General features: G+C 42.6%; 1 protein-coding gene across 4 annotated transcripts in view; it reads left to right on the plus strand.

The window, feature by feature from the left end:
* The window catches only part of BRINP2 (BMP/retinoic acid inducible neural specific 2), a 127,214-nt gene that overhangs the window by 61,982 nt on the left and 41,081 nt on the right, over positions 1–24,151 (plus strand). For 3 of the 4 annotated variants that reach the window (XM_058700156.1, XM_058700157.1, XM_058700155.1), the window contains exon 2: positions 1,285–1,634. In XM_058700156.1, coding sequence (XP_058556139.1) covers positions 1,363–1,634 — 272 coding nt within the window. In that variant the 5' untranslated portion in view covers positions 1,285–1,362. Of the gene's footprint in view, positions 1–1,284; positions 1,635–19,494; positions 19,874–24,151 lie in introns of those variants that run through there. The other variant, XM_058700158.1, reaches the window with a different exon arrangement.

A 24,151-nucleotide genomic window follows, 5' to 3' on the forward strand; every position in this document is an offset into this window, starting at 1 on the left:
ACACTGGGGACTCTGGAAGGGGGCGTGAATCAGATGCTGAAGGCTACTTTGTCTGCCCTTACAGGGTTCTGGAAGTACCAGAGAATTAACATCCTTGTTTCATCCCCAAGGAAGGAGCCTGTCTCCTTGGTTTTGGCAGCCAGGGAAAGTCCTCAAGGCCACAGATTACAGGTCCTGGGGAGTAGGGTTAGAAGGCATCCTAGCACATTCTAGCACTGAAGTGCTCTTGGCGAGGGGAGACGGCATGTGCTGTTCAAGATCTGAGGGACAAATGCAATTGTAAGGACCTCCATAGGATCGAATCAGTCCTCTGTGTCTGCCCAAAGGTTTGTAAAGATGACTGTTTATTCTTAGACAAGGTGCAGGTGCTGGAGATCGAAGGCCATATGAAATATGAGGAGTCACAGGCAGTCAGGAGTTTTGAAGGCCAGAATCTTCTTGCCTGGCCCCTTCCCTTCTACTCAGAGAAGGCCGGGCATATGCTCATTCACTCCTTCAAGGAGGGTCTCTAAACACCAGATGTCTGCTCTCGGGACCTGGGACAGAAGAATACACAGCCCTGCCATCAGGGAGCTCCCATGCCCTGTGGAGACAGAACTACAGGCCTCGTTTGTACTCGGATCTGCTCTCTGATGGTAGGCGATCCGATTTCCCGCTCTAACGCCATTCCTGCGCGGCCTTCAGTAAGAGGGATCGGATCCTGAAGGCTGGAAGGAGTCTTAGATATTATCTCATCAAGCCCCTTTATTTTCTGTAGGAGAAAACTACAGCCAGAGAAGGGGAGTGATTTGTTCAAGTTCACCCAGCTTCCCAGCAACGACGGGACCTCCCTACTTCTGTGCCACACGCTTGGCTGCCCGAGAAGTGGGGTCTCTGTTCATCTGGCCTCAAGCTTTTTGAGGCAGTGGGGACGCTGTGGGCCTGTGACGGACCCCCAGCGAACATTCTGAGGGAGGGAGACAGAAGCAGAGGGCGTTGAGTCAACACAGGAAGGGAAGCAACTTCCTGGAACGGCTGGGCAGACCTCCAGGGTTCACAAATGTTTCTTCCTTCCCTCTTTATCTCCCTAACCCTCACCCTCACATGTGTGAAAATGAGGACGGCGGTCTTCCCCCTAGGATTGTTTTAAGGATCGAAGGGAACACGTGCCTCGAGCACTTTGCCCAGTACCTGCGATGAAGAGGTGTCGTTAGCATAAGGGGGTTCCTGACGTGCGAGGCGCACAGGCCCGTGCGGGCTGAGACCAGGGTGTCCAACTGACATCGCCGTGTCGGACTTTTCTAGTTCCAGGAGCCCTGGAGGAGCGGCACAGAGCGGGGGAGCGTGGCGAGAGAATGAAGAAACCAACTGCCCGGGAAAAGCATGAGGCGGCAGTGCGGCACTCGGCTTAGAGGGCTCGGGCGGGCGGCGGCCCCATGGGCAACCCTGCTGGCGCTGGGCCTCCCGGGCTGGGTGCTGGCGGTCTCGGCCACGGCCGCCGCCGCTGCGCTCCCCGAGCAGCATGCCCCCTCCGCCGGCCAGCCGCCCCTGGACTGGCTCCTCACCGACCGCGGCCCCTTCCACCGCGCCCAGGAGTATGCCGACTTCATGGAGCGCTACCGCCAGGGTTTCACCACCAGGTACAGGATCTACAGGTGAGTGGGGCCCGGCGGGTCAGGACCCGAGCCAGGCAGCACCCCCGCGCCCCCCACCCCCCACCGTCCGGAGCTGCAGGTGCTGTGCCAGCTCCCCGTGCCCCCAGACTGAACTGGGGGAGAGGGCGGGGGAGCAGCCAGCAGGGAAAATAAGCCTCCCATGTTGGTTTTTAAAAAAAGAAAGAAGAAAACACATACAAGCTGGAAAACCTGCTGATGCCTCCTGGGGAACTGAGCAAAAGGGTTTCTATTTATAGGCTGTGCTGCTTATAAATTGAGGACAAACCAGGCAGCATGGAGTCAGCGTGTGGCCCGTGCTGCCGCAGGAGGTCAGAGTCAAACGCTGGGGCCGGGTTTTAACTAATGGGTTAGATACTTTCATGAGTTGTAATTACCTAGACATGCAAATGAAGGAAGGGCAGCTCCAGCTCCTGCCTTCGAGGTCGGGGGAGACCTTCCAGGTCAGGGGGCAAGTCTGCCCTCATCCTTGTCCCCACCACAGCCGCAGCTGGCCTTGTGCGTGGACAAGGGCTATGTCTTCTTGGCCCTTTAGGCCCATCCTGGGGAGCGTCGGAGCTGAAAGTCAGCCATGAGGCTGGCCGGGCTCATCTGATGAGGGATGAGCCTGGCTGCTGGACCAAGCACGTCAAAAATAGAAGGGTTCTCAAAATCCTCACCTTGGGTGACCCAGCCAGCCTCAGGGCTCCCACGAGTGCATCTCTGAATAAAAACTTCCCCTTCATCCCTCTGCCCACTCACCCTGTTGTCACCGCTCTTTTGTCCTCTTCACCTTGCCCGTGGCCTTCAGACAGCCCTGGGAGCTTTGCTGAAAGTTTTTTCTTTTATCAAAGACATCTATTTTTCCAATTACAAATTAGTTTCTAATGCAACAGAAAGAGAGAAAATAGGAAAAAGCACAAAAAGAAATAAAACCAGAACGTCCCTTGTTCCTTTTAGCAACTAGAGGTTGCTATTGTTAACCGTTGGGCACATGCATTTCTAGTCATATGAACATACTGAAATTTTTGGCCCCCTTGCTAGATCTTGCACTTTTCATGGCTTATGCACACGAGTTCATTCAATCCTTACAACAGTTCTATATTGGAAGGACAGTTATTATCCGCTTTTTACAAATGAGCTCATTGAGGTCCAGAGAAGTTAAGGAACTTGAGGAAGGGCACAATATATTTAGAGACATTTTTCTGTTTCTGGGAGTTTTTTAAAGTTTCTGCGATAACTGTGCAGTCTGTGGAGGCTAGTATAAGGTCTCAGAAATAAGGTTTCAGGGTATTCATCCCTGGAAGGTTCCCAAATGGTAAGAGCAGCCATTTATAGAAGCTGTTCTCCTGGGTTCCCACACGTGGATGCAGAGGAAGGGACAAGATCAGGCATTTGAGGGGCTGGTACAGACAGAGAAAGTCCGCTCTCAGGAGCAACCCACCCAGCTCTCCTTTCAGACCCTTTCTCTTTCTTCCATCGTGCTTGGATCCAGTCTGGTCTTGGACGGGATTGCAGTTCACACTCTGCTTCAGTGGCTCTGGTCCGCCCCATCCTCTAAAGACTACGGAAGAAATTTGCTGGGGCCACTGAGGCAGAATGCCGCCAACTCAGGCTGGGAGAGGCAGAGTTAACGCCGGCTCAGGTGAAGGTAAATGGGCAGAAGAGTTTGACTTGATGTTCAGTAAATGTACAAGAAACTGAACATATGCACCCCCCCCCACAAATTTTCTATAAAGTAAATTCAGAATAATGATTCTCTTTATTAAAGAATTTTTTTTCCCATCCTCAGAGACTGAGAGAGAGAGAGAGAGAGAGAGAGAGAGAGAGAGAGAGAGAGAAAATTCACCCTAGAATGTATTTAAGCAGCAAATCCCTCCAGTCCAGGAAAACAAGATTTAACTTACCTTAGACTTTTCAGTTCATCCCAATCTTTTAGAAGCACTTTTTTTTTTTTTTTTAAGTATATTGGAACTGAAATGTTAGGCTGGGAATCCCAACACCACCATCCACTTCAAAGGGCTATAGAAACTGGAGTGAATAAACTATCACTTCTCCCTGAGTAGATTTTTCTTCTCCTTGAGTCCCAGCCCCAAGCCTGGCAGCCGCTGGATGCTTGGGCGGGAGCTCCGAGCTGGCCCATGGGGAGTGTCTGTAATCACTTCTGCACCATCAACCGTTCTATCAGCTGGCAATGGTTTTCTGATCACTTAATGTGACAAGCTCTTACACTGTGCCATTCTGTTTCTCTGGGGTCAGTTATTGCACATGAACCTGTACTTGGGGAAACAGTAACCAGTCATTCTGACAGGAATGCGGCATTCTGATGGGTGACCCTTTGGTGGGGCGAAGAGAGAATGGTCACACACGGCTGCTCCAGGAGCATTCTGGGAGTTTTGCCTTTAGTTATTAAGCAAAATGGTGGATCCATGGATACTGTTGTAGGGATCTACATTACTCCTGTGGGAATTCATTTTGAGCCCTTCCTCTTTTGTCTCCAGTGGCAATTCTCTCTGGCAAATTCAAGATGTTGCTTACTTTGACTAAAGTGGTCGCAGAAAACTGGTAAAATATACATTGAGGGTCGTCCCCAATGACCTGAAGGGCATTTTGTCTAGAAGGGCAGAGAGAGAAAATGCTTACAGAAAACATCAGTTCTGTGGTGAAATCCTGGGTTTCAAATGGCATTAGTGTTTTATTTGTTTCTTGAAGAAAGTTTTCAGGAGGTAGAAATCAGATGGTATCCACACGTGCCTTCCGTAGAAGAAAGGAGATGAACTGTGGTGTGGGAAGAAGAAGACCTCCCAATGTGGCTAGAATGTTTGGTGCAGAGGCCATGAAGCTCTCTCACACAATGAGAGAGAGGCCCTCCTTCTCTTGTGTGTAAACAGATCATAACTGGCAAAAAGCAAGTTTCTAATATTAAGCTCTGAATCCCATCTATTCTTACGTGGATATCAGAGTGTGCTCTCCCTTTGAGAAGATGCCTGGTTGTTCTAGAATAGCTTTGGCCTCTATCCGTGGGCCCCTGGAGATTGTTGCCCTGTCTGTTTCAAGTTTGTATTCATGTAGGCATAGATGCTTCAGAGTGAAAGTTCTGGAGCCAGATGACCCGGGTTCTAATCCTGGAGCTGCAGCTTACTAGCTGTCTATTGTTGGGGAAACTGTATAATTGCTTTGTTTCCCAATGTCCTTATTTATAAAACCAGGACAATAATAGTTGTCTACCTAAAAGATTGATGTGAAAATTAAGTTAGTTAATTCATGTTAAGCACCTAGAACAGTATTTAATGAATATTCCCTATTATTAGATTGTCCTCAACAAATATTAGCCAATGAAAGAATGGTAATGAGGTAAGAGCCATGGGTGCTTTGTGATAATGTCTGCTGAAGTCTGTCCACATTCAACAGACTATATGACGAGGAGGGGGGAAAAAGCATATTAACCTTTATCCTTCAATCTCTCTCTCTTTGGGAGAGGAAACCAACCAAAGGATGAATGAATCATCTCTGGGGCACACGCTCACTGGTCCCCACAGGTAAAAATCTTTCTCCTACAGTCAGGGCTTGTTAACTGAGCAGGCCTTCCTCAGGACATCCTACAGAAGCCAGTCACTGCCAACTTCTTGTCCCCAGGGACAAAACGAGCAATCTCGGCATGGCACGGTTATGAGAAGAAAGACAATAGGCACTCTTGTCAAGCCTTCCTAAATAACAGAATGGGCTTGGCCATGATACCGAACTTGGGGCAAGCTTTTAAATGCCATTAATCAACCTCTCCCCATGTCTTCCAGCCCTGTTAGATCAAGATCTGAGCAATCAGCCCATTTCTCAGACTCTGTCCCTTAACAGGCTAGTCGTAAGAGCTAGAGGAGCAGAGCTCTTGTCTCCAATTCCATCTGTGACCTCCGTGCCCCCTCCCTTGCTTGACTCCATAGCCCCCACTAGAAATACACATAAGTGCTCCACCTCTCACAGCAGGCCTGTGAGGCAGATGGGGGCTGTTAGGGTCCAAAGCAGTGAGATGGACTTGTTCAAGGTCACAGCCAGAAATAGCACCCAGGGCTCCTGACTTCAGGTCTCCTGCCCATTACTCTAGCCCATGCCACTTCCCTCTGACTGGTAAGTGCATCTTCATTATACCACGCAACCTAATCAGGCACCTAAATTGAGCTGATGCAAATGTAAATATGGTTTCTCGAAACACTCTAGCGGTAATGTTCCATTCTCCGCTTGCTACAAATCAAAGTAATGAGCAGTCTGGTTTTTTTTTTTTTTTATTTCTTTTTGTATTAAAGCTTTAATAGAGAGATAATCATGGGATTGGAAAAAATCCAAGCCACTATGATGAAACGCTTGAAACTCGGAAAGAATAAATTAAAATTAAGAGAGAAAAGTTAGAAATCATACAGAACAATGAGCATAATATGGTGGTTGGGAGGAAAGCAAAACTAGGTATAATTCCAAATTATTGATCTTAGTCATTATTGCCTCCATTTCTGTCTGCTGCTTGTTTAGGAAGGAAGGGTCTGGGGCTACATTAGAAGCCTTTGGGGAGGAAAATGAACAAACAAACAAAAAAGAAATTAAATAGGTGTCATCATTGACAAAAAGGATATTATACTTTCATCATATTCTGGGCAAATTTTGCAGATTTTGAGAACCAAAGTAGAACAAAGCTGGAAAACGAGAGAGGGGAGTGATACCCAAAGGTAGGTAGCATTGAGGCAGGAATGCATTTTTAGCAGGTGCATCTGGAAATATCCAACGGGGCAAGCAGAGACAGAACCGGATGATGTGGTGAGTTAGGGCAGTGAAGGCAAAGAACTTTTCAGTAGACACCGGAGCAACAACCCTAAGAAAAGACAATCTTTGTGCAATTCATCAGGATGAAAAATAAGATTTGGCAATAGCTCACATGTGAGGGAAGTGAGAAACAGGAACAATCAAATGTTTGATCCAACGTGCTGCTCCAAGCGTGCCTGGTGCACCTGCAGCATCTGTGATAACGTGAGAGCTTGTAAACAGTACGGGATCCCGGGCCTCACCCCAGACCTACAGAATCAGAATATGCATTTTAACAAGAGCCCCAGACGAACAGTATGACGTGAAAGCTTGAGAAGTACCATATCTGATTGAGCTAAGAGCTTGGGAGGTAGAGAGAAGAGCAGGATTGAGCAGGGTGGAGAAGGACAGAAGCCTCTGTGGTGAGGCAGCATCCCCCACGATGCGTTAATATTTACTGGAGATGTGACAAATGAAACAGAATAGTAGTCAAGGGAGGTTAAGTTCAGGAATTATTAGTGCCAAGGCCCATGAACGTGTAAGAATAGATCCAGCAGCTGGGAGAAAAGTTTAAAAGCAGAAAAGGCTGGAGGGCCTAGAAGCAGCCTGTGGGTGCCTCCCGGGAGATGGAGAGGTGAGGAATCGGAAAGCAGCTGTGGAAGCAATCACACAGGAGGAGCTCCAGAGCTGATTTATCATCCGGACCACGTCTCACGGACTAACAAATACTGATTTGGATAAACAGCGAACCCTGGGAGAGGCACCATCTCCAATTAAGAGATCACAATCCACATAAATAAACGGCAACCAAAGGCAACCTCAGGCTGCCTGGGTAAATCCCAGTGATTTCCGAGGCGTTCATTACAGCAACTGAGGTAGAGACGGGCTGTGTTATCAGGCAGCTTCAGGGCACCACGAGGGAGGCCGTGCTTCTCAGGTGGATGGGACAGGCAGGAAGAAGGGGAGCTCTTCTGGAGAGAGGGCCTCACCCAAGTGAACTGGTTGATCTCTCAACTTCTCACTGGATCTATATTTTGACAAGGGAGCTGGGATGGAAGGAGAGAAATGAATGGTCTACAAACTAGAAAAAGACACACAAATCAGAGCAAAATTAGAGGCAAGGTGGCAACGATGAGCCTCTAGATCTGGTAACAGGTGCTATTTTTCTGTTCACAGGTGAGGCGTCAGGAAAGGGACAGAACAAAACAGAGTTTACTTTAACCAAGAGTTTGGTGCTAGCTAAAGGTACAGCACCTCTGACATATAGGATCTAATCTGGGCTGTGGACCCAGATTAAGGAATGAGCCTTTTCCTCACCCAAGGAATTTCCTTCCCGAAATGTCTGGAAGGCCCCCGAATCGGGTGTTGCATAGCCTCATCCTCAGACGGCAGGGTCCTGTCTCCGACTGTGACGTGGAAACATACTACACAATGCCACAGACATATACGAAGCTTCCACTGTGTAGAAATAACTGAATGAGAGAGTGTTCTGCTCTCTTGGAGCAGGAAGAAACAGCACATAAATAATTGCAATTTAAGAGCATTACACAGAGCAAAATTCATTCAATCAGTATTTTTGAGGGCCGACTCTGTGCTCATGCTTCTACAAGATTGCGATCGTACACCATGACAAGGAAGGACACCGTTCTTGATCTGATGGAACTTACAGATAAGTACGTTTGGAGAACTCTGCACAGAAAGGTCAAGGAAAGCTGGAATCAAAGGGAAGGTATAGACCAAACTCTGATGAATGAGAGGAAACTGTCCAGGTGGAGAGCTGGGGGAATGGTGTGGTGGGCACGGGAGCAGTGTAGCCAACGTCCTGGGAGCACAAATTGTGGTTTAGAAACTAGGCAGCCAGGCCCAGGTATTTAATGTAGATGTCAAGAAGCATGTGACTGTGTCTCTCCTTCACCTGCTCTGTGACACTGTGTTATTTCTGCCGTGACTTGTCCCTCCGAAATGCCAAAAGGGCCTCTTAGGCACTGGCTTCTTCCAGGGTTCAATTTCAAAACACTCGCACCTGGAGGGGCACGGATTACTCATGTATTAGAGACGAGTAAAAATGAAGTAGAAGTAATTGTATATCCAGAGAAGGTAGAGCCAAATGCAATTCCTTCCATTTCTACCTTGGAAAAAAGGGATGTGAATGCTCCCCTGGTGAAAAAATGGTAAGCAGTGCTTTAAGGCCCAGTAAAGCTACTGGTTCATCTGAAAATCCTGCATCATTTATGCTTAAAAAATCAAATTCAGGGTAAGTTTACCACACTGCGTATTTGCTCACTCGGTCCTCTTACAAGTATTTATGGAGAGTCTCCTTTGGGCAAAACATGATTCTGGGTATGATGGCAGGCTACAAAAGAGAGAAACCAGGGTTCTGCTGATTTCTAGGAGTTCAGCGGTCCAGCTTGAATGACAGTCCACACACTGGAGAACATGTTGGAAGGTTGCATTTCATGCTGGGGAGAAGACGACATTTAGTACATTCTCGATTGATGGACAGATTTGGCCCATGGATGCTGTGTCAGAATGAATTCTCAGGATGCCAGGGCAAAACGACTCTTGTCCCAAATGTTTTTATGTCTTTGAGGGCTATACCCAGGTTGTCCACCCTGGCTTGAAACAAGATTACAAAGATGGTCTGTGAAGAGAAAATGTAAAAATAAATATGTGCAAGAAATGAAGGGAAAAATCCAGGATGGCCAAGGGGAGAAAAGCAAGATCAGTTTTGTTTTCAGAGGAGATTTAGTAGTGAGATCTTGAGTCAGTCGGGCAGAGAAAAAGAGGATTAATTTTTGCTTCGAGAAATAATTAATTTTATTCATGAATGAATTGCTGCTTAGAGCCGTGTGTGTGAGTGAGGTAGGCTTCATCTAGAAACCATCACGACACAGATGCTGGCAGACAGGGACACTGGCTCGTCATGTGGTCTTTTCCTTTTCTTTTTCTTTTTTAATTTTTTCTCCTCAAGAGAAGAGCTTTTTCTGGGTCAGGGATTCTCATTTTTTTTTCTTTATTCCGCTTCTGCCACATTTATCCTACCTCAGGGCTTCCCACATCTCCCACAAGAAAATTATTTCAGTCCCGTGTTGCTTAGAACAGTGAATGGCACGTGGCAGGGCATTTATTCATTCAGCACATATTTCCTGAGCATGTGAGTATTCTGGCCACTCCACAAGTGCTGGGGACACAGCAATGAAAGAGATGTGGCCCAGGCCTCAGGGGGCTCTGCCCTCAAGGAAGATTCACCGGAGCAGGTGGCTGGAGGTGGGGAGGTCTCTGAAGCGGCACAGGGTGCTGCGTGTGGGGAGTGTGGTTCCCACACCAATCCTCCACCTCTTCCAGGATTAGAAGCAGGTGAGTGTACTCACAAGGTGCTGAGGGCAAGTAGAACACACTTATTACCACCAAGCTGGGTGAGAGATGGTCTGGACCTGAGTCAGAGGCAGGGTTCCTATCCCCACCATCCATCCCTGACTCAAAGTAGAGCCAACTAGAGCCCGCTGGTGACCTTGGCTGGACTGATCTGCCCAATCCTAAGCAAAGCCACTGGAGGAGGCATCGCTGGATACTGGGGATGGGCCAGCTCTGGTGGAGCTCCGCAAGAGCTGACGGTGAGAAGGGGGAAGCTCTCAGAGGGACTGTCGACTGGAGGGCATAGGTGACGGAGGGACAAGAACTGTTTGTGAGCAGAGATCTCAGGGCATCGACCACACAGTGATGAGTGTGAGCCATAGGATAGCCGGCTCGTACCAACCTCCCCGATTTCCCCATGGGATTAGGTGGGTAGGGGGCAAAGAAAAGAGGTTGTTCTGAGAGTGCAGACATTGGGGAAAATTTCTATTTAATTTTGGAAAGAAAGCAAAATATTCTATTATTAAATATTAATGTTAATAAATAATAACTATAGAATTATATATATAACTATATATATATATATAGTACAATTATCCTAATGAGAAACCTACAAGGGAGATGCTGTCTGTATATATATATATATATATATATATATATATATATATATATATATATTACAGATGAAGACACTACGTTTTACAGGATGTCATGCATCTGGTAAGAGGAAGAGCCAGAACTCAAGCCACACAATAGAAGATCTAACTGTTAAATATTATTGAATCAAATGCATAATTTTAGCCTGGGATTCTTTTTTTTAAACAGTTATTTATTTATTTATTTATTATTTTTTAATATTTATTTTAGATAGAGAATCAGAGCATGAGCAGGGGAGGGGCAGAGAGAGAAGGAGACAGGCTCCGAAGCAGGCTCCAGGCTCTCAGCTGTCAGCACAGAGCCCAACGCAGGGCTTGAACTCACGGACCATGAGATCATGACCTTATCTGAAGCCAGATGCTTAACCAACTGAGCCTCTCAGCGGCGCCTATTATTATTACTTTTTAATATAATTTATTGTCAAATTAGCTAACATACAGTGTATACAGTATGCTCTTCGCTTTAGGAGTAGATTCCCATGATTCATTGCTTACATACAACACCCAGTGCTCATCCCAACAAGTGCCCTCCTCAGTGCCCATCACCCATTTTCCCCTTTCTCCTACCCTCACCCCCCCCACCATCAACCCTTAGTTTGTTCTCTGTATTTAAGAATCTATTATGGTTTGCCTCCCTCTCTGTTTAAAACTGTTTTCCTCTTCCCTTACCCCATGGTATTCTGTTAACTTTCTCAAATTCCACATATGAGTGAAAACACAGGATATCTCTTTCTCTGACTGATTTATTTCACTTAGCATAATACCCTCCATTTCCATCCACATTGTTGCAAACGGCAAGGTTTCATTCTTTTTCACCTCCGATTAGTATTCCATTGTGTATATACACCACATCTTCTTTATCAATTCATCAGTTGGTGGACATTTGGCTCTTTCCATAATTTGGCTATTGTTGATAGTGGTGCTATAAACACTGGGGTGCATGTGCCCTTCTGAATCCGCTCTCCTTTATCCTTTGGATAAATTCCTACTAGTGCTATTGCTGGGTCATAGGGTAGTTCTATTTTAAATTTTTTGTAGAACCTCAACACTGTTCCAGAGTGGCTGCACCAGTTTGCATTTTCACCAACAGTGCAAGAGGGTTTCCATTTCTCCACATCCTCGCCAACATCTGTTGTTTCCTGAGTTGTTAATGTTAGCCATTCTGACTGGTGTGATGTGGTATCTCAGTGTGGTTTTGAATTGTGTTTCCATGATGATAAATAATGTTGAGCATCTTTTCATGTGTCTGTTGGCCATCTGGATGTCTTCTTTGGGAAAGTGTCTATTCATGTCTTTTGCCCATGTCTTCACTGGGTTATTTGTTTTTCGGGTGTTGAGTTTGATAAGTTCATTATAGATTTTGGACACTAACCTTTATACCATATGTCATTTGCAAATATCTTCTCCCATTCCATCAGTAGCATTTTAGTTTTGTTGATTGTTTCCTTTGCAGTGCAGAAGCTTTTTATCTTGATGAGGTCCCAATAGTTCATTTTTGCTTTTATTTCCCTTGCCTTCAGAGATGTATCAAGTAAGAAGTTGCTGCAGCTGAGTCAAAGAGGTTGTTGCCTGTTTTCTCCTCTAGGGTTGTGATGTTTTTCTGTCTCACATTTAGGTCTTTTATCTATTTTGAGGTTTTTTTTGTGTGTGTATGGTATAAGAAAGTGGTCCAGTTTCATTCTTCTGCATGTTGCTGTCCAGTTCTCCCAGCACCATTTGCTGAAAAGACTGTCTTTATTCCATTGCATACTCTTTCCTGCTTTGTCAAAGAGTAGTTGGTCATACATCTGTGGGTCCAATTCTGGGTTCTCTATTCTTTTCCTTTGGCCTTTGTGTCTGTTTTTGTGACAATACCATACTGTCTTCATGATTACAGCTTTGTCGTAGAGGATGAAGTCTGCGATTGTGATGCCTCCTGCTTTGATTTTCTTTTTCTACATTACTTTGACTATTTGGGATATTTTGTGGTTCCATACAAATTTTAGGTTTGTTTGTTCTAGCTCTGCGAAGAATGCTGGTGCAATTTTGATTGGGATTGCATTGAATGTGTAGAATGCTTTGGGTGGTATTGACATTTTAACAGTATTTGTTCTTCCAATCCATGAGCATGGAATGTTTTTCCATTTCTTTGTGTCTTCTTCAATTTCTTTCATAAGTTTTCCATACTTTTCAGCATACAGATCTTTTCCATCTTCGGTTAGGTTTATTACTAGGTATTTTATGGTTCTTGGTGCAATTGTAAATGGGATCGATTTCTTGATTTCTCTTCCTGTTGCTTCATTGTTGGTGAATAGAAATGCAACTGATTTCCGTAATTGATTTTGTATCCTGCAACTTTGCTAAATGCATGTGTCCATTCTAGCAGCTTTTTGGTGGAGTCTTTCAGGTTTTCCATATAGAGTGTCATGTCATCTGTGAAAAGTGAATGTTTGACTTCTTCTTTGCCCCACTTTGGATGCCTTTTATTTCATTTTGTTGTCTGATTGCTGAGGCTAGGACTTCCAACGCTATGTTAAACAACAGTGGTGAGAGTGGATATCCCTGTCATGTTCCTGATCTCAGGGGGAAAGTTCTGTTTTTCCCCATTGAAGATGATATTAACTGAGCTTTTCATATATGGCCTTTTTGATGTTAAGGTATGTTCCTTCTATCCTGACATCTTGAGGTATTTTATTAAGAAAGGATGCTGCATTTTGTCAAATGCTTTTTCTGCATCTATTGACAGGATCATATGGTTCTTATCCTTTCTTTTATTAATGTGATGAATCACATTGATTGATTTATGAATATTGAACCAGCCCTGTAGCGCAGCAATGAATCCCACCTGATCATGGTGAGTAACTCTTTTAATATACTGCTGAGTTTGATTTGCTAGTATCTTGTTGAGAATTTTTTTTTATTTTTTTAAATTTACATCCAAATTAGTTAGCATATAGTGCAACAATGATTTCAGGAGTAGATTCCTTAATTCCCCTTACCCATTTAGTCCATCCCCTCTCCCACCCTCTCCAGTAACCCTCTGTTTGTTCTCCATATTTAAGAGTCTCTTATGTTTTGTCCCCCTCCCTGTTTTTATATTATTTTTGCTTCCCTTCCCTTATGTTCATGTTTTTTGTATCTTAAAGTCCTCATATGAGTGAAGTCATATGATATTTGTCTTTCTCTGACTGACTGATTTCGCTTAGCATAATACCCTCTAGTTCCATCCACATAGGTGCAGATGGCAAGATTTCATTCTTTTCAATTGACGAGTAATACTCCATTGTATGTATGTATGTGTGTAGTATACATTTCCATACTTTTCAGTATGGAATACTGAATATACACACGTACATACATACACACACCACATCTTCTTTATCCATTCATACGTCAATGGACATTTGGGCTCTTTCCATACTTTGGCTATTGTTGATAGCGCTGCTATAAACATTGGGGTGCATGTGCCCCTTAAAAACAGCATACCTGTATCCTTTGGATAAATACCTAGCAGTGAAGTTGCTGGGTTGTAGGATAGTTCTAATTTTAATTTTTTGAGGAACCTCCATACTGTTTTCCAGAGTGGCTGCACCAGTTTGCATTCCCACCAGCAGTGCAAAAGAGATCCTCTTTCTCCACATCCTCTCCAACATCTGTTGTTGCCTCAGTTGTTAATGTTAGCCATTCTGACAGATGTGAGGTGGTATCTCATTGTGGTTTTGATTTGTATTTCCCGGATGATGAGTGAAGTTGAGCATTTTTTCATGTGTCAGTTGGCCATCTGGATGTCTTCTTTGGATAAGTGTCTATTCATGTCTTTTGCCCTTTTCTTCACTGGATTATTTGTTTTTTGGGTGTTGAGTTTGATCAGTTCTTTATAAATTTTGGATAATAACCCTTTATCTGATATGTCGTTTGTAAATATCTTCTTCCATCCCATCAGCTGACTTTTAGTTTTGCTGATTGTTTCCTTCATTGTGCAGGATGAGGTCCCAATAATTCATTTTTGCTTTTGTTTTCCTTGCCTCCGGAGACATGTTGAGTAAGAAGTTGTTGTGGCCACGATCAAAGGGGTTTTTGCCTGCTTTCTCCTTGAGGATTTTGATGGCTTCCTGTCTTACCTTTAGGTCTTTCATCCACTTTGAGTTTATTTTTGTGTATGGTGTAAGAAAGTGGTCCAGGTTCATTCTTCTGCATGTCACTGTCCAATTTTCCCAGCACCACTTGCCGAAGAGACTCTTTATTCCATTGGATATTCTTTCCTGTTTTGTCAGATATTAGTTGGCCATACGTTTGTGGGTCTATTTATGGGTTCTCTATTCTGTTCCATTGATCTGAGCATCTGTTTTTGTGCCAGTACCATACTGTCTTGATGATTACAGCTTTGTAGTATAGCTTGAAGTCCAGGATTGTGATGCCTCCTGCTTTGGTTTTCTTTTTCAAGATTGCTTTGGCTATTTGGGGTCTTTTCTGGTTCCATACAAATTTTAGGATTATTTTTTCTAGCTCTGTGAAGAATGATGGTGTTGTTTTGATAGGGATTGCATTGAACATGTAGATTGATTTGGGTAGTATTGACATTTTAACAATATTTGTTCTTCCTATCCAGGAGCATGGGATATTTTTCCATTTTTTTGTGTCTTCTTCAATTTCTTTCATAAGCTTTCTATAGTTTACAGTGTATAGATTTTTCACGTCTTTGGTTAGATTTATTCCTAGGTATTTTATGGTTTTTGGTTCAATTGTAAATGGGATTGATTCCTTGATTTCTCTTTTTGTTGCTTCATTGTTGGTGTATAAGAATGCAGCTGATTTCTGTGCATTGATTTTATATCCTGCAACTTTGCTGAAATCATGAATCAGTTCTAGCATGTTTTTGGTGGAATCTTTTGGGTTTTCCATATAGAGTATCATGTCATCTGCGAAGAGTGAAAGTTTGACCTCCTCCTGGCCAATTTGGATGCCTTTTATTTCTTTGTGTTGTCTGATTGCAAAGGCAATCCAATACTATGTTGAATAACAGAGACAAAAGTGGATATCCCTCTCATTTTCCTGACCTTAGGGGGAAAGCTCTTAGTTTTTCCCAATGAGGATGATATTAGTGTTGGGTCTTTCATATATGGCTTTTATGATCTTGGGGTATGATCCTTCTATCCCTACTTTCTTGAGGGTTTTTATCAAGAAAGGATGCTGTATTTTGTCAAATGCTTTTTCTGCATCTATTGAGAGGATTGTATAGTTCTTGTCCTCTCTTTTATTGATATGATGAATCACATTGATTGTTTTGTGGATATTAAAGCAGCCCTGCATCCCAGGTGCAAATCCCACTTGGTTGTGGTGAATCATTTTTTTAATGTATTGTTGGATCCGGTTGGCTAATATCTTGTTGAGGATTTTTGCATCCATGTTCAGCAGGGAAATTGGTCTATAGTTCTCCTTTTAGTGGGATCTCTGTCTGGTTTTGGAATGAAGGTAATGCTGGCTTCATAAAAAGAGACTGGAAGTTTTCCTTCCATTTCTATTTTTTTGAAACAGCTTCAAGAGAATAGGTTTAACTCTTCCTTAAATGTTTGGTAGAATTCCCCTGGAAAGCCATCTGGCCCTGGACTCTTGTTCCTGGGACATTTTTGATTACTAATTCAATTTCTTTACTGGTTATGGGTCTATTCACATTTTCTGTTTCTTCCTGTTTCAGTTTTGGTAGTTTATGTGTCCAGGAATTTGTCCATTTCTTCCAGATTGCCCATCTTATTGGTGTATAATTGCTCATAATATTCTCTTATTATTGTTTTTATTTCTGTTGTGTTGATTGTGATCTCTCCTCTTTCATTCTTGATTTTATTTATTTGGGTCCTTTCCTTTTTCTTTTTGATCAAAGTGGCTAGTGGTTTATCAATTTTGTTAATTCTTTCAAAGAACCAGCTTCTGGTTTCATTGGTCTGTTCTACTGGTTTTTTGTTTGTTTGTTTGTTTCAGTAGCATTAATATCTGCCCTGATCTTTATTTCCTGTCTTCTCCTGGTTTTGGGTTGCATTTGCTGTTCTTTTTCCAGCTCTTTAAGGTGTAAGGTTAGGTTGTGTATCTGAGATCTTTCTTCCTTCTTTAGGAAGTCCTGGATTTCTATATACTTTCCTCTTAAGACTGCCTTTCCTGCATCCCAGAAGTTTTGGGTTGTGGTGTTATCATTTTCATTGGCTTCCATGAACTTTTTAATTTCCTTTTTAACTTCTTGGTTAGCCCATTACTTCTTTAATAGGATGTTCTTTAGTCTCCAAGTATTTGTTACCTTTCCAAATTTTTTTCTTGTGGTGGATTTCAAATTCTATAGCGTTGTGGTCTGAATATATGCGTGGTATGATCTTGATCTTTTTGTACTTGTTGAGAGCTTATTTGTGCCCCAGTAGGTGGTCTATTCTGGAGAAAGTTCCATGTGTACTGAAGAATGTATATTCCACTGCTTTAGGATAAAATGTTCTGAATATATCTGTTAAGTCCATCTGGTCCAGTGGGTCATTCAAAGCCATTGTTTCCTTGTTGATTTTTTTTATTAGATGATCTGTCCATTGTTGTAAGTAGGGTATTGAAGTCCCCTACTATTATGATATTATTATCAGTGGGTTTCTTTATGTTTGTGATTAATTGATTTATATATTTGGGTTCTTCCACATTTGGCACATAAATGTTTACAATTGTTAGGTCTTCTTGATGGATAGACCCCTTATTTATGATATAATGTCCTTCTTCATCTATTTATACAGTCTTTATTTTATAGTCTAGATTGTCTGATATAAGAATGGCTACTCCAGGGGTGCCTGGGTGGCTCAGTTGGTTAAGCGCCACCTTCAGCTCAGGTCATGATCTCACAGTTCGTGAGTTTGAGCCCCACTTTGGGCTCTGTGCTGACAGCTCAGACCCTGGAGCCTGCTTCAGATTCTTTGTCTTCCTTTCTCTTTGCTCCTTCCCCACTCATGCTCAATCTCTCTCTGTCTCTCAAAAATAAACATTAAAAAAATAATAATAATAAAAAAAAGAATGGCTACTCCAGCTTTCTTTTGTTGACCGTTAGCATGATAGATGGTTCTCCATCCCCTTACGTTCAATCTGAAGGTGTCTTTAGGTCTAAAATGGGTCTCTTGTAAACAGCATATAGATGGGTCTTGTTTTCTTATCCATTCTGTTACCCTATGTCTTTTGATTGGAGCATTGAGTCCATTGACATTTAGAGTGAGTACTGAAAGATACGAATTTACTGCCATTATGTTGCTTGTAGAGTTGGGAGTCTTTGTTGCTTTTGGTCTTTATTTATTTTTTGTTTTTGTTTTTTCATCTTTTCTCCCCTCAGAGAGTTCCCCTTAAAATTTCTTGCAGGGCTGGTTTAGTGGTCACTATCTCCTTTAATTTTTGTTTGTCTGGGAAACTTTTTCTCTCTCCTTCTATTTTGAATGACAGCCTTGCTGGATAAAGAATTCTTGGATGCATATTTTTCTGATTCAGCACATTGAATATATCCTGCCACTCCTTTCTGCTCTGCCAAGTTTCTGTGGATAGGTCTGCTGCAAACCTGATCTGTCTTCTCTTGTAGGTTAAGGACTTTTTTTCCCCTTGCTGCTTTCATGATTCTTTTCTTTCCTGAGTATTTTGTGAATTTGACTACGATATGCCTTGTTGATGGTCTGTTTTTGTTGAATCTAATGGGAGTCCTCTGTGCTTCCTGGATTTTGATGTCTGTGTGTTTTCCCAGGTTAGGAAAATTTTCCACTGTGATTTGCTCACTTAACCCTTCTACCCCTATTTCTCTCTCTTCCTCTTCTGGGACCCCTATGATTCTGATGTTGTTCCTTTTTAATGAGTCACTGATTTCTCTAATTCTTAAATCGTGATCTTTTGCCTTAGTCTCTCTCTTTTTTTCTGCTTCATTGTTCTCTATAAGTTTGTCCTCTATATCTCTGATTCTCTGTTCTGCCTCATCCTTCCTTGCTGCCGTGGCATCCATTTGAGATTAAGGCTCAGTTATAATGTTTTTTATTTCATCCTGACTAGCTTTTACTTCTTTTATCTCCACAGAAAGGGATTCTAATCTATTTTCAACTCCAGCTAGTATTATTATCTATGTTGGTTATCTATCTATTATTATCTATTATCTATGTTGGTTAAATCCCTGGCTGTCGTTACTTCCTGCTCTTTCTTTTGGGGCATCATTTTGAAGGAAGTAAAGGAATTAATGAGGTAAAAAAATTAAAATTAAAGAAAAATATTAAAATCAAAAAATTAAAAGCAAACACACACATAAAAAAATCGAATCAATTATGCTAGATCCTAGGTGTGTTTTGGTCTGGGTGTTGAAAGAGGCTTGATAGATTAGAGAAAAAAGGGAAAAGAAAAAAAGGGAATTGTTTGAAAATTTGAAAAAATGAATACACTGAAGTAGAATAAAATGAACTGATGGAAGTAAAAGAGAATTTGAAAAAAAAAATTTACACAGAAGTAAAAAAATTAAAGAAAAATATTTTTAATAAAAATTGAAAATAAAACATGATTTTTTTTCTCGTTCTGTATTTAAGAAAAAGAAAAGAAACGAAAAAAGAAAAAAAAACAAAATTGAATAGATGCACCGGCAAACAGACTGAAATATGACAGAAATTCTTTCGTTTTCCCCTAGAAGTCAAACTATGAAGTGCTTTATAGTCCATATACTAAGCAGGTGGAGAGACTTGTGTTCCTGAAGAGCGAGGTTGACTCAGTTGGGCAGGACTTAGTGTAATGGCTCCATTCTCCACTAGATGGCGCTGCTTAGCTTACTGGTGGGTTGTTGTGGCGCTTGTTGGTGTGTATGCGCATGTGTGGGAGCTGTGAAAATGGTGTCCCCCAGCTACCCAGTCTCTAATATTGGAACTCTGTTCTCCCCGATCAGCAGTTGTTCACCTTGTCCCTTGTCTTCAGCTTCCATCCACTGTTTGCTTTTACCATGTCCATGACCAAGCCCCAGGCAGCACCTCCCTCCTGAGTTTTATCTCAGATGTGGCTGTGTTTCCCAACCCCTTATTTCTGGGGGACTGCGGCTTTGACCCATTCTGCTCCTCTGCAGGAGGGTCTCACTGATCGATGGCTGGGTGCCGGCCGCATCCAGGAACGTTCGTGGGACCGTGCTGCTGCCGAGGCCCAGAGACTGAGGCCGGGTGCCAGCCCGCCCCAAGGGAAGTTCACGAGATAGTGTAGCAGCAGCATTTCAGGGATTATGGCAAATCACAACACACATCTGTCACCAGGCTTCACCCCCAGCGACCTTGTTCCAGCACCAGTGAATGTGGTTGTTCTCCTGGGTCCACTGGCGCCTTTGTCTTTGGGGCAGTCACACAGCCTCTACCAGATGTCCTCTCGGCAGGGGAACCGGCTCTTCCATTGTGGCCTGAAGACCCTGGACTCCACTCTGCTCCTAGGGATTCACCCTTCTCACCAGAGCTCTGCCAGGTATGGAGCTGCAGAGTTTCAACCTCTGTGCTACCCTGTTTATAGTCTTAATGGAATTTAAACCCTCTCCTTCCTCCTTTCTCCCTTTTTAGTTCAGTCCCTGCAACTATTACCATTTTCACTTTCTCTCCAGCTGCTTTTTTGGGGGGAGTGCTTTTCCCGTATTCTCCGTCCCTCCACCCCCACCCCCCATCTCTGTCCTCTGTCTGCACACATAAGTGGCTCCCTGCCCTCCGTGGTTCTCTCTCCCCCAGTTCACCTCTGTGCCATGTACCTGCTGAATTCTGTGGTTCAGGTTGTGCAGATTGTTATGTTAATCCTGAGATCTGTTTCCTAAGTGTGCAGGATGGTTTAGTGTTGGTCTGGCTGTATTTCATGGACCTCAGACACAAAAAAACTTCCATGCTGTTCCGCCATCTTGGCTCCTCCCCATGTTGAGAATTTTTGCATTCGTGTTCATCAGGGGTATTGGTCTGTAATTCTCCTTTTTAGTAGGGTCTCTGTCTGGTTTTGGAATAAAGGTAATGGTGTCTTTATAGAATGAGTCTGGAAGCTTCCTTTCTGTGTCTATTTTTTTGGAACAGCTTGAGAAGGATAGATATTAACTTTGCTTTAAATGTCTGGTAGAATTCCCCAGGGAAGCCATCTGGCACAGGACTGTTATTTGTTGTGAGATTTTTGATAACTGATTCAATTTCTTCACTGGTTATGGGTTTGTTCAAATTTTCTATTCTTGTTTGAGTTTTGGTAGTGTGTGGTGTCTAGGAATTTTCCCATTTCTTCCAGGTTGTCCAGTTGGTTGGCATAGAATTTTTCATAGTATTCTCTAATAATTGTTTGTATTTCTGTGGTGTTGGTTGGGATCTTTTCATTCGTGATTTTATCTATTTGGGTTATCTCTCTTTTCTTTTTAAGAATTCTGGCTTGGGGTTTATCAATTTTGTTTGTTTTTTCAAAAAACCAGCTCTTAGATTCATTGATCTGTTCTGGTGTTTCTTTTTTTTAATTCCAATTGTTTATTTCTGATTTAATATTTATTATTTCTCTTCTTCTGCTGGGTTTGGGGTTTCTTTGCTGTTCTGCTTCCAGTTCCTTTAGGTGTATGGTTAGGTTTTGTATTGGGGATTTTTCTTGTTTCTTGAGATAGGCCTGGATTGCAATGTATTTTCCCCTTAGGACTGCCTTTGCTGCATCCCAAAGGGTTTGGAATGTCATGTTTTCATTTTAATTTGCTTCCATATATTTTTTAATTTCTTCTTTAATTGCCTGGTTGGTGCATTCATTCTTTGGTAGGATGTTCTTTAACCTCCATGCATTTGGAGGCTTTCCAAATTTTTCCTTCTGATTGATGTCATTGTGATCTGAAAATATGCATGGTATGATCTCAATTATTTTATATTTATTGAGGACTGTTTTGTGACCCAGTATGTGATCTATCTTGGAGAATGTTCCATGTGCACTCAAGAAGAATGTGTATTCTGCTGCTTTTGGATGAAAAGTTCCGAATATATCTGTCAAGTCCATCTGGTCCAGTTTCTTTATTGATTTTCTGCCATTGTTGTAAGGGGAGTATTAAAGTCCCCTGCAATTACCATATTCTTATTAACAAGACTGCTTATATTTGTGATTGATTTATATATTTGGTTCCTCAAGTTGGGGGCATAGGGGGCATAAACATTCACAATTGTTAGCTGTTCTTGATAGATAGACCCCATGATTATGATATAATGCCCTTCTTCATCTCTTGTTACAGCCTTTAGTTTAAAATCTCATTTGTCTTATATAAGTATGGCTACTCCAGCTTTCTTTTGACTTGTAGTAACATGATAGCTGGTTCTCCATCCCCTTACTTTCAATGTGAAGGTGTCCTCAGGTATAGAATGAGAATCTTGTAGACAGCATATAGATGGATCTTGCTTTTTTATCCATTCTGTTACCCTGTGTCTTTTAATTGGGGTATTTAGTCCATTTACTTTCAGAGTTATTACTGAAAGATATGTATTTAATGTCATTGTGTATCTGCAGGTTTCATGCTTCTGGTGATGTCTCTGGTCCTTTGTAGTCTTTGCAGCATTCCACTCACAGAGTCCTCCTTAGGATCTCTTGCAGGTCTGGTTTAGTGGTGATGGACTTCTTCAGTTTTTGTTTTTCTGGGAAAGTCTTTATCTCTCCTTCTATTCTAAATGACAGCCTTGCTGGATAAAGGATTCTTGGCTGCATATTTTTAATATTCAGCACATTGAATATTTCCTGCTACTCCCTTTTAGCCTGCCAAGTTTCAGTGGACAGGCCTGCTACTAGATGCTTTCAGAATTCTCTCTTTATCTGTATTTTGCTAATTTCACTATGATATGTTGTAGAGAAGACGTATTCTTATTGAATCTGAAGGTAGTTGTCTGTGTCTCTTGGATTGGATGTCTTCCTTCCTTCCCCAGATTAGGGAAGTTCTCAGCTATAATTTGTTCAAGTAAACCTTCTGCCTTTTTCTCTCCCTTATTCTGGAACTCCTATGATACAGATATTATTACATTTCATTGAATCAGTTCTCTAATTTTCCCCTTATGGCCCAGTATTTTCTTATCTCTCTTTTTCTTGGCTTCACCATTTTCCATAATTTTATCTTCTGTTTCACTTATTCTCCACTCTGCTTCCTCCATCCTTGCTGTCACTGCATCTAGTTTATTTTGCACCTCGTTTACAACATTTCTTAATTCATTGTGGCTATTTCTTAGTTCCTTGATCTCTTGTAGCAATAGATTCTCTGCTGTCTTCTATGCTTTTTTTTCAAGCCCAGCTATTACTCTTATGACTATTACTCTCAATTCTTTATCACATATATTGTTTATATCTGTTTTGAGCAATTTTCTAGCTATCATCTCTTCCTGGAATTTCTTTTGAGAATTCTTCTATTTCATCATTTTGGCTAGTTTTCTGTCCTTTATGTGTTTTAATAGCTTGTTATATATCCTGCATGTTTAGCACTACTATCCTAAAAAGGGGTCATACCCTATCCAGGGTCTGGCCCTTCAGGAGGTGTTTTTGGAGTGTGTTGCATGCTCTCTGTTGTTGTCACTCTGGTTGTTTTATCTCCCTACTCATAGTGGTGGTTTGGACTTTCCACCAGGTGTGCTTTGATTTGTTCATTGAAGTAACCCTGGAAAAAATTATAAAAGGGAGGTGGTGGAAGAAGCCTTATTACATACAAAGACAGAAATGACAGGGGTGGGGAAAAAGAAAAGAGAGAAAAAAATTGACCAGGCAGAGAATCAGAGAAATTATATGGATTAATTGAGAGAGAGAGAGAGAGAGGAAAATAAAGAAGGAGGTACATAAGACGTGTAGAAAGAATAGATTAAAAATGTCTGCTTAAACAAACCAACAACTAGAAAAGAGTAGGGAAAAATAAGAGGTAGCAAAGGAAGGAAAAAAAATTGTGTGTGTGTGTGTGTGTGTGTATATACACGTGTGTGTGTGTGTGTGTGTGTGTATGTATATATATATATATTATATATATATAATAAGAATTGAGCAAGAATCAAATCAGAAAATGCAAAACCACTGGATGGGTATCTGATGGTCCTTTGGAACCAGTGGCTATGCTGGTCTGGAGGAGGGACTGCCTGGTTGGTCAGTGTCAATCTTGCTCCAGTAGATATGCAGTTACCAGGCATGGAGGAGGGGCGTGGTTTGGTGTAGGCAGATCCTGCTTCCACTATGGGCCTGTTGTTGGTTCCCTGAAGCACCACCTTGTTGGTGATGGGGAGAAAAATGGCAACACCCCAGTCTCTCCTCCCCAGACTGAGTGTCCCAGATCACTCTGTTCAGGCCATCCTCGCAGTGCTGCGCAGGCCCAAGCAGGCTGGTTTTTCCAGCTCCACAGTCTCCAGTGCTTCTCAGGCACTAGGCTGGGATTCAAACCCCACCACTCCTGCTCTGCACCCCCTCCCCCCCACCCCGTTTCCAGTGAAGTGCCACTCTGCCCAGCAAGCTGACAAAGGGCCTCTGGCTGGCAGACTCCTGCAGGGTCTTTTGTCCTTGAAGGCTATCTACCTTCTTCCCACAGCACTCAAGGGAGGAGATGGCTCTTTCTGACTGCATTTCTGAGCTTGCTGCTGAGCCTGGGGTTGGCTCCCCTCCTTCCCAGGCATGGAAACAGGGTGACCCCAGTACAGAGAAAGCCTTGCAACCCTGGAACAAGTTAGAAATTGGTTCTTCATTTTTTTCCATTCCCTGGTCCAAATACAATCCCTACATTTGTCCAAATACAATCCCTACACT

Source organism: Neofelis nebulosa, chromosome 15, assembly GCF_028018385.1.
Source record: "Neofelis nebulosa isolate mNeoNeb1 chromosome 15, mNeoNeb1.pri, whole genome shotgun sequence".
Classification (NCBI taxonomy): Eukaryota; Metazoa; Chordata; class Mammalia; order Carnivora; family Felidae; genus Neofelis; species Neofelis nebulosa.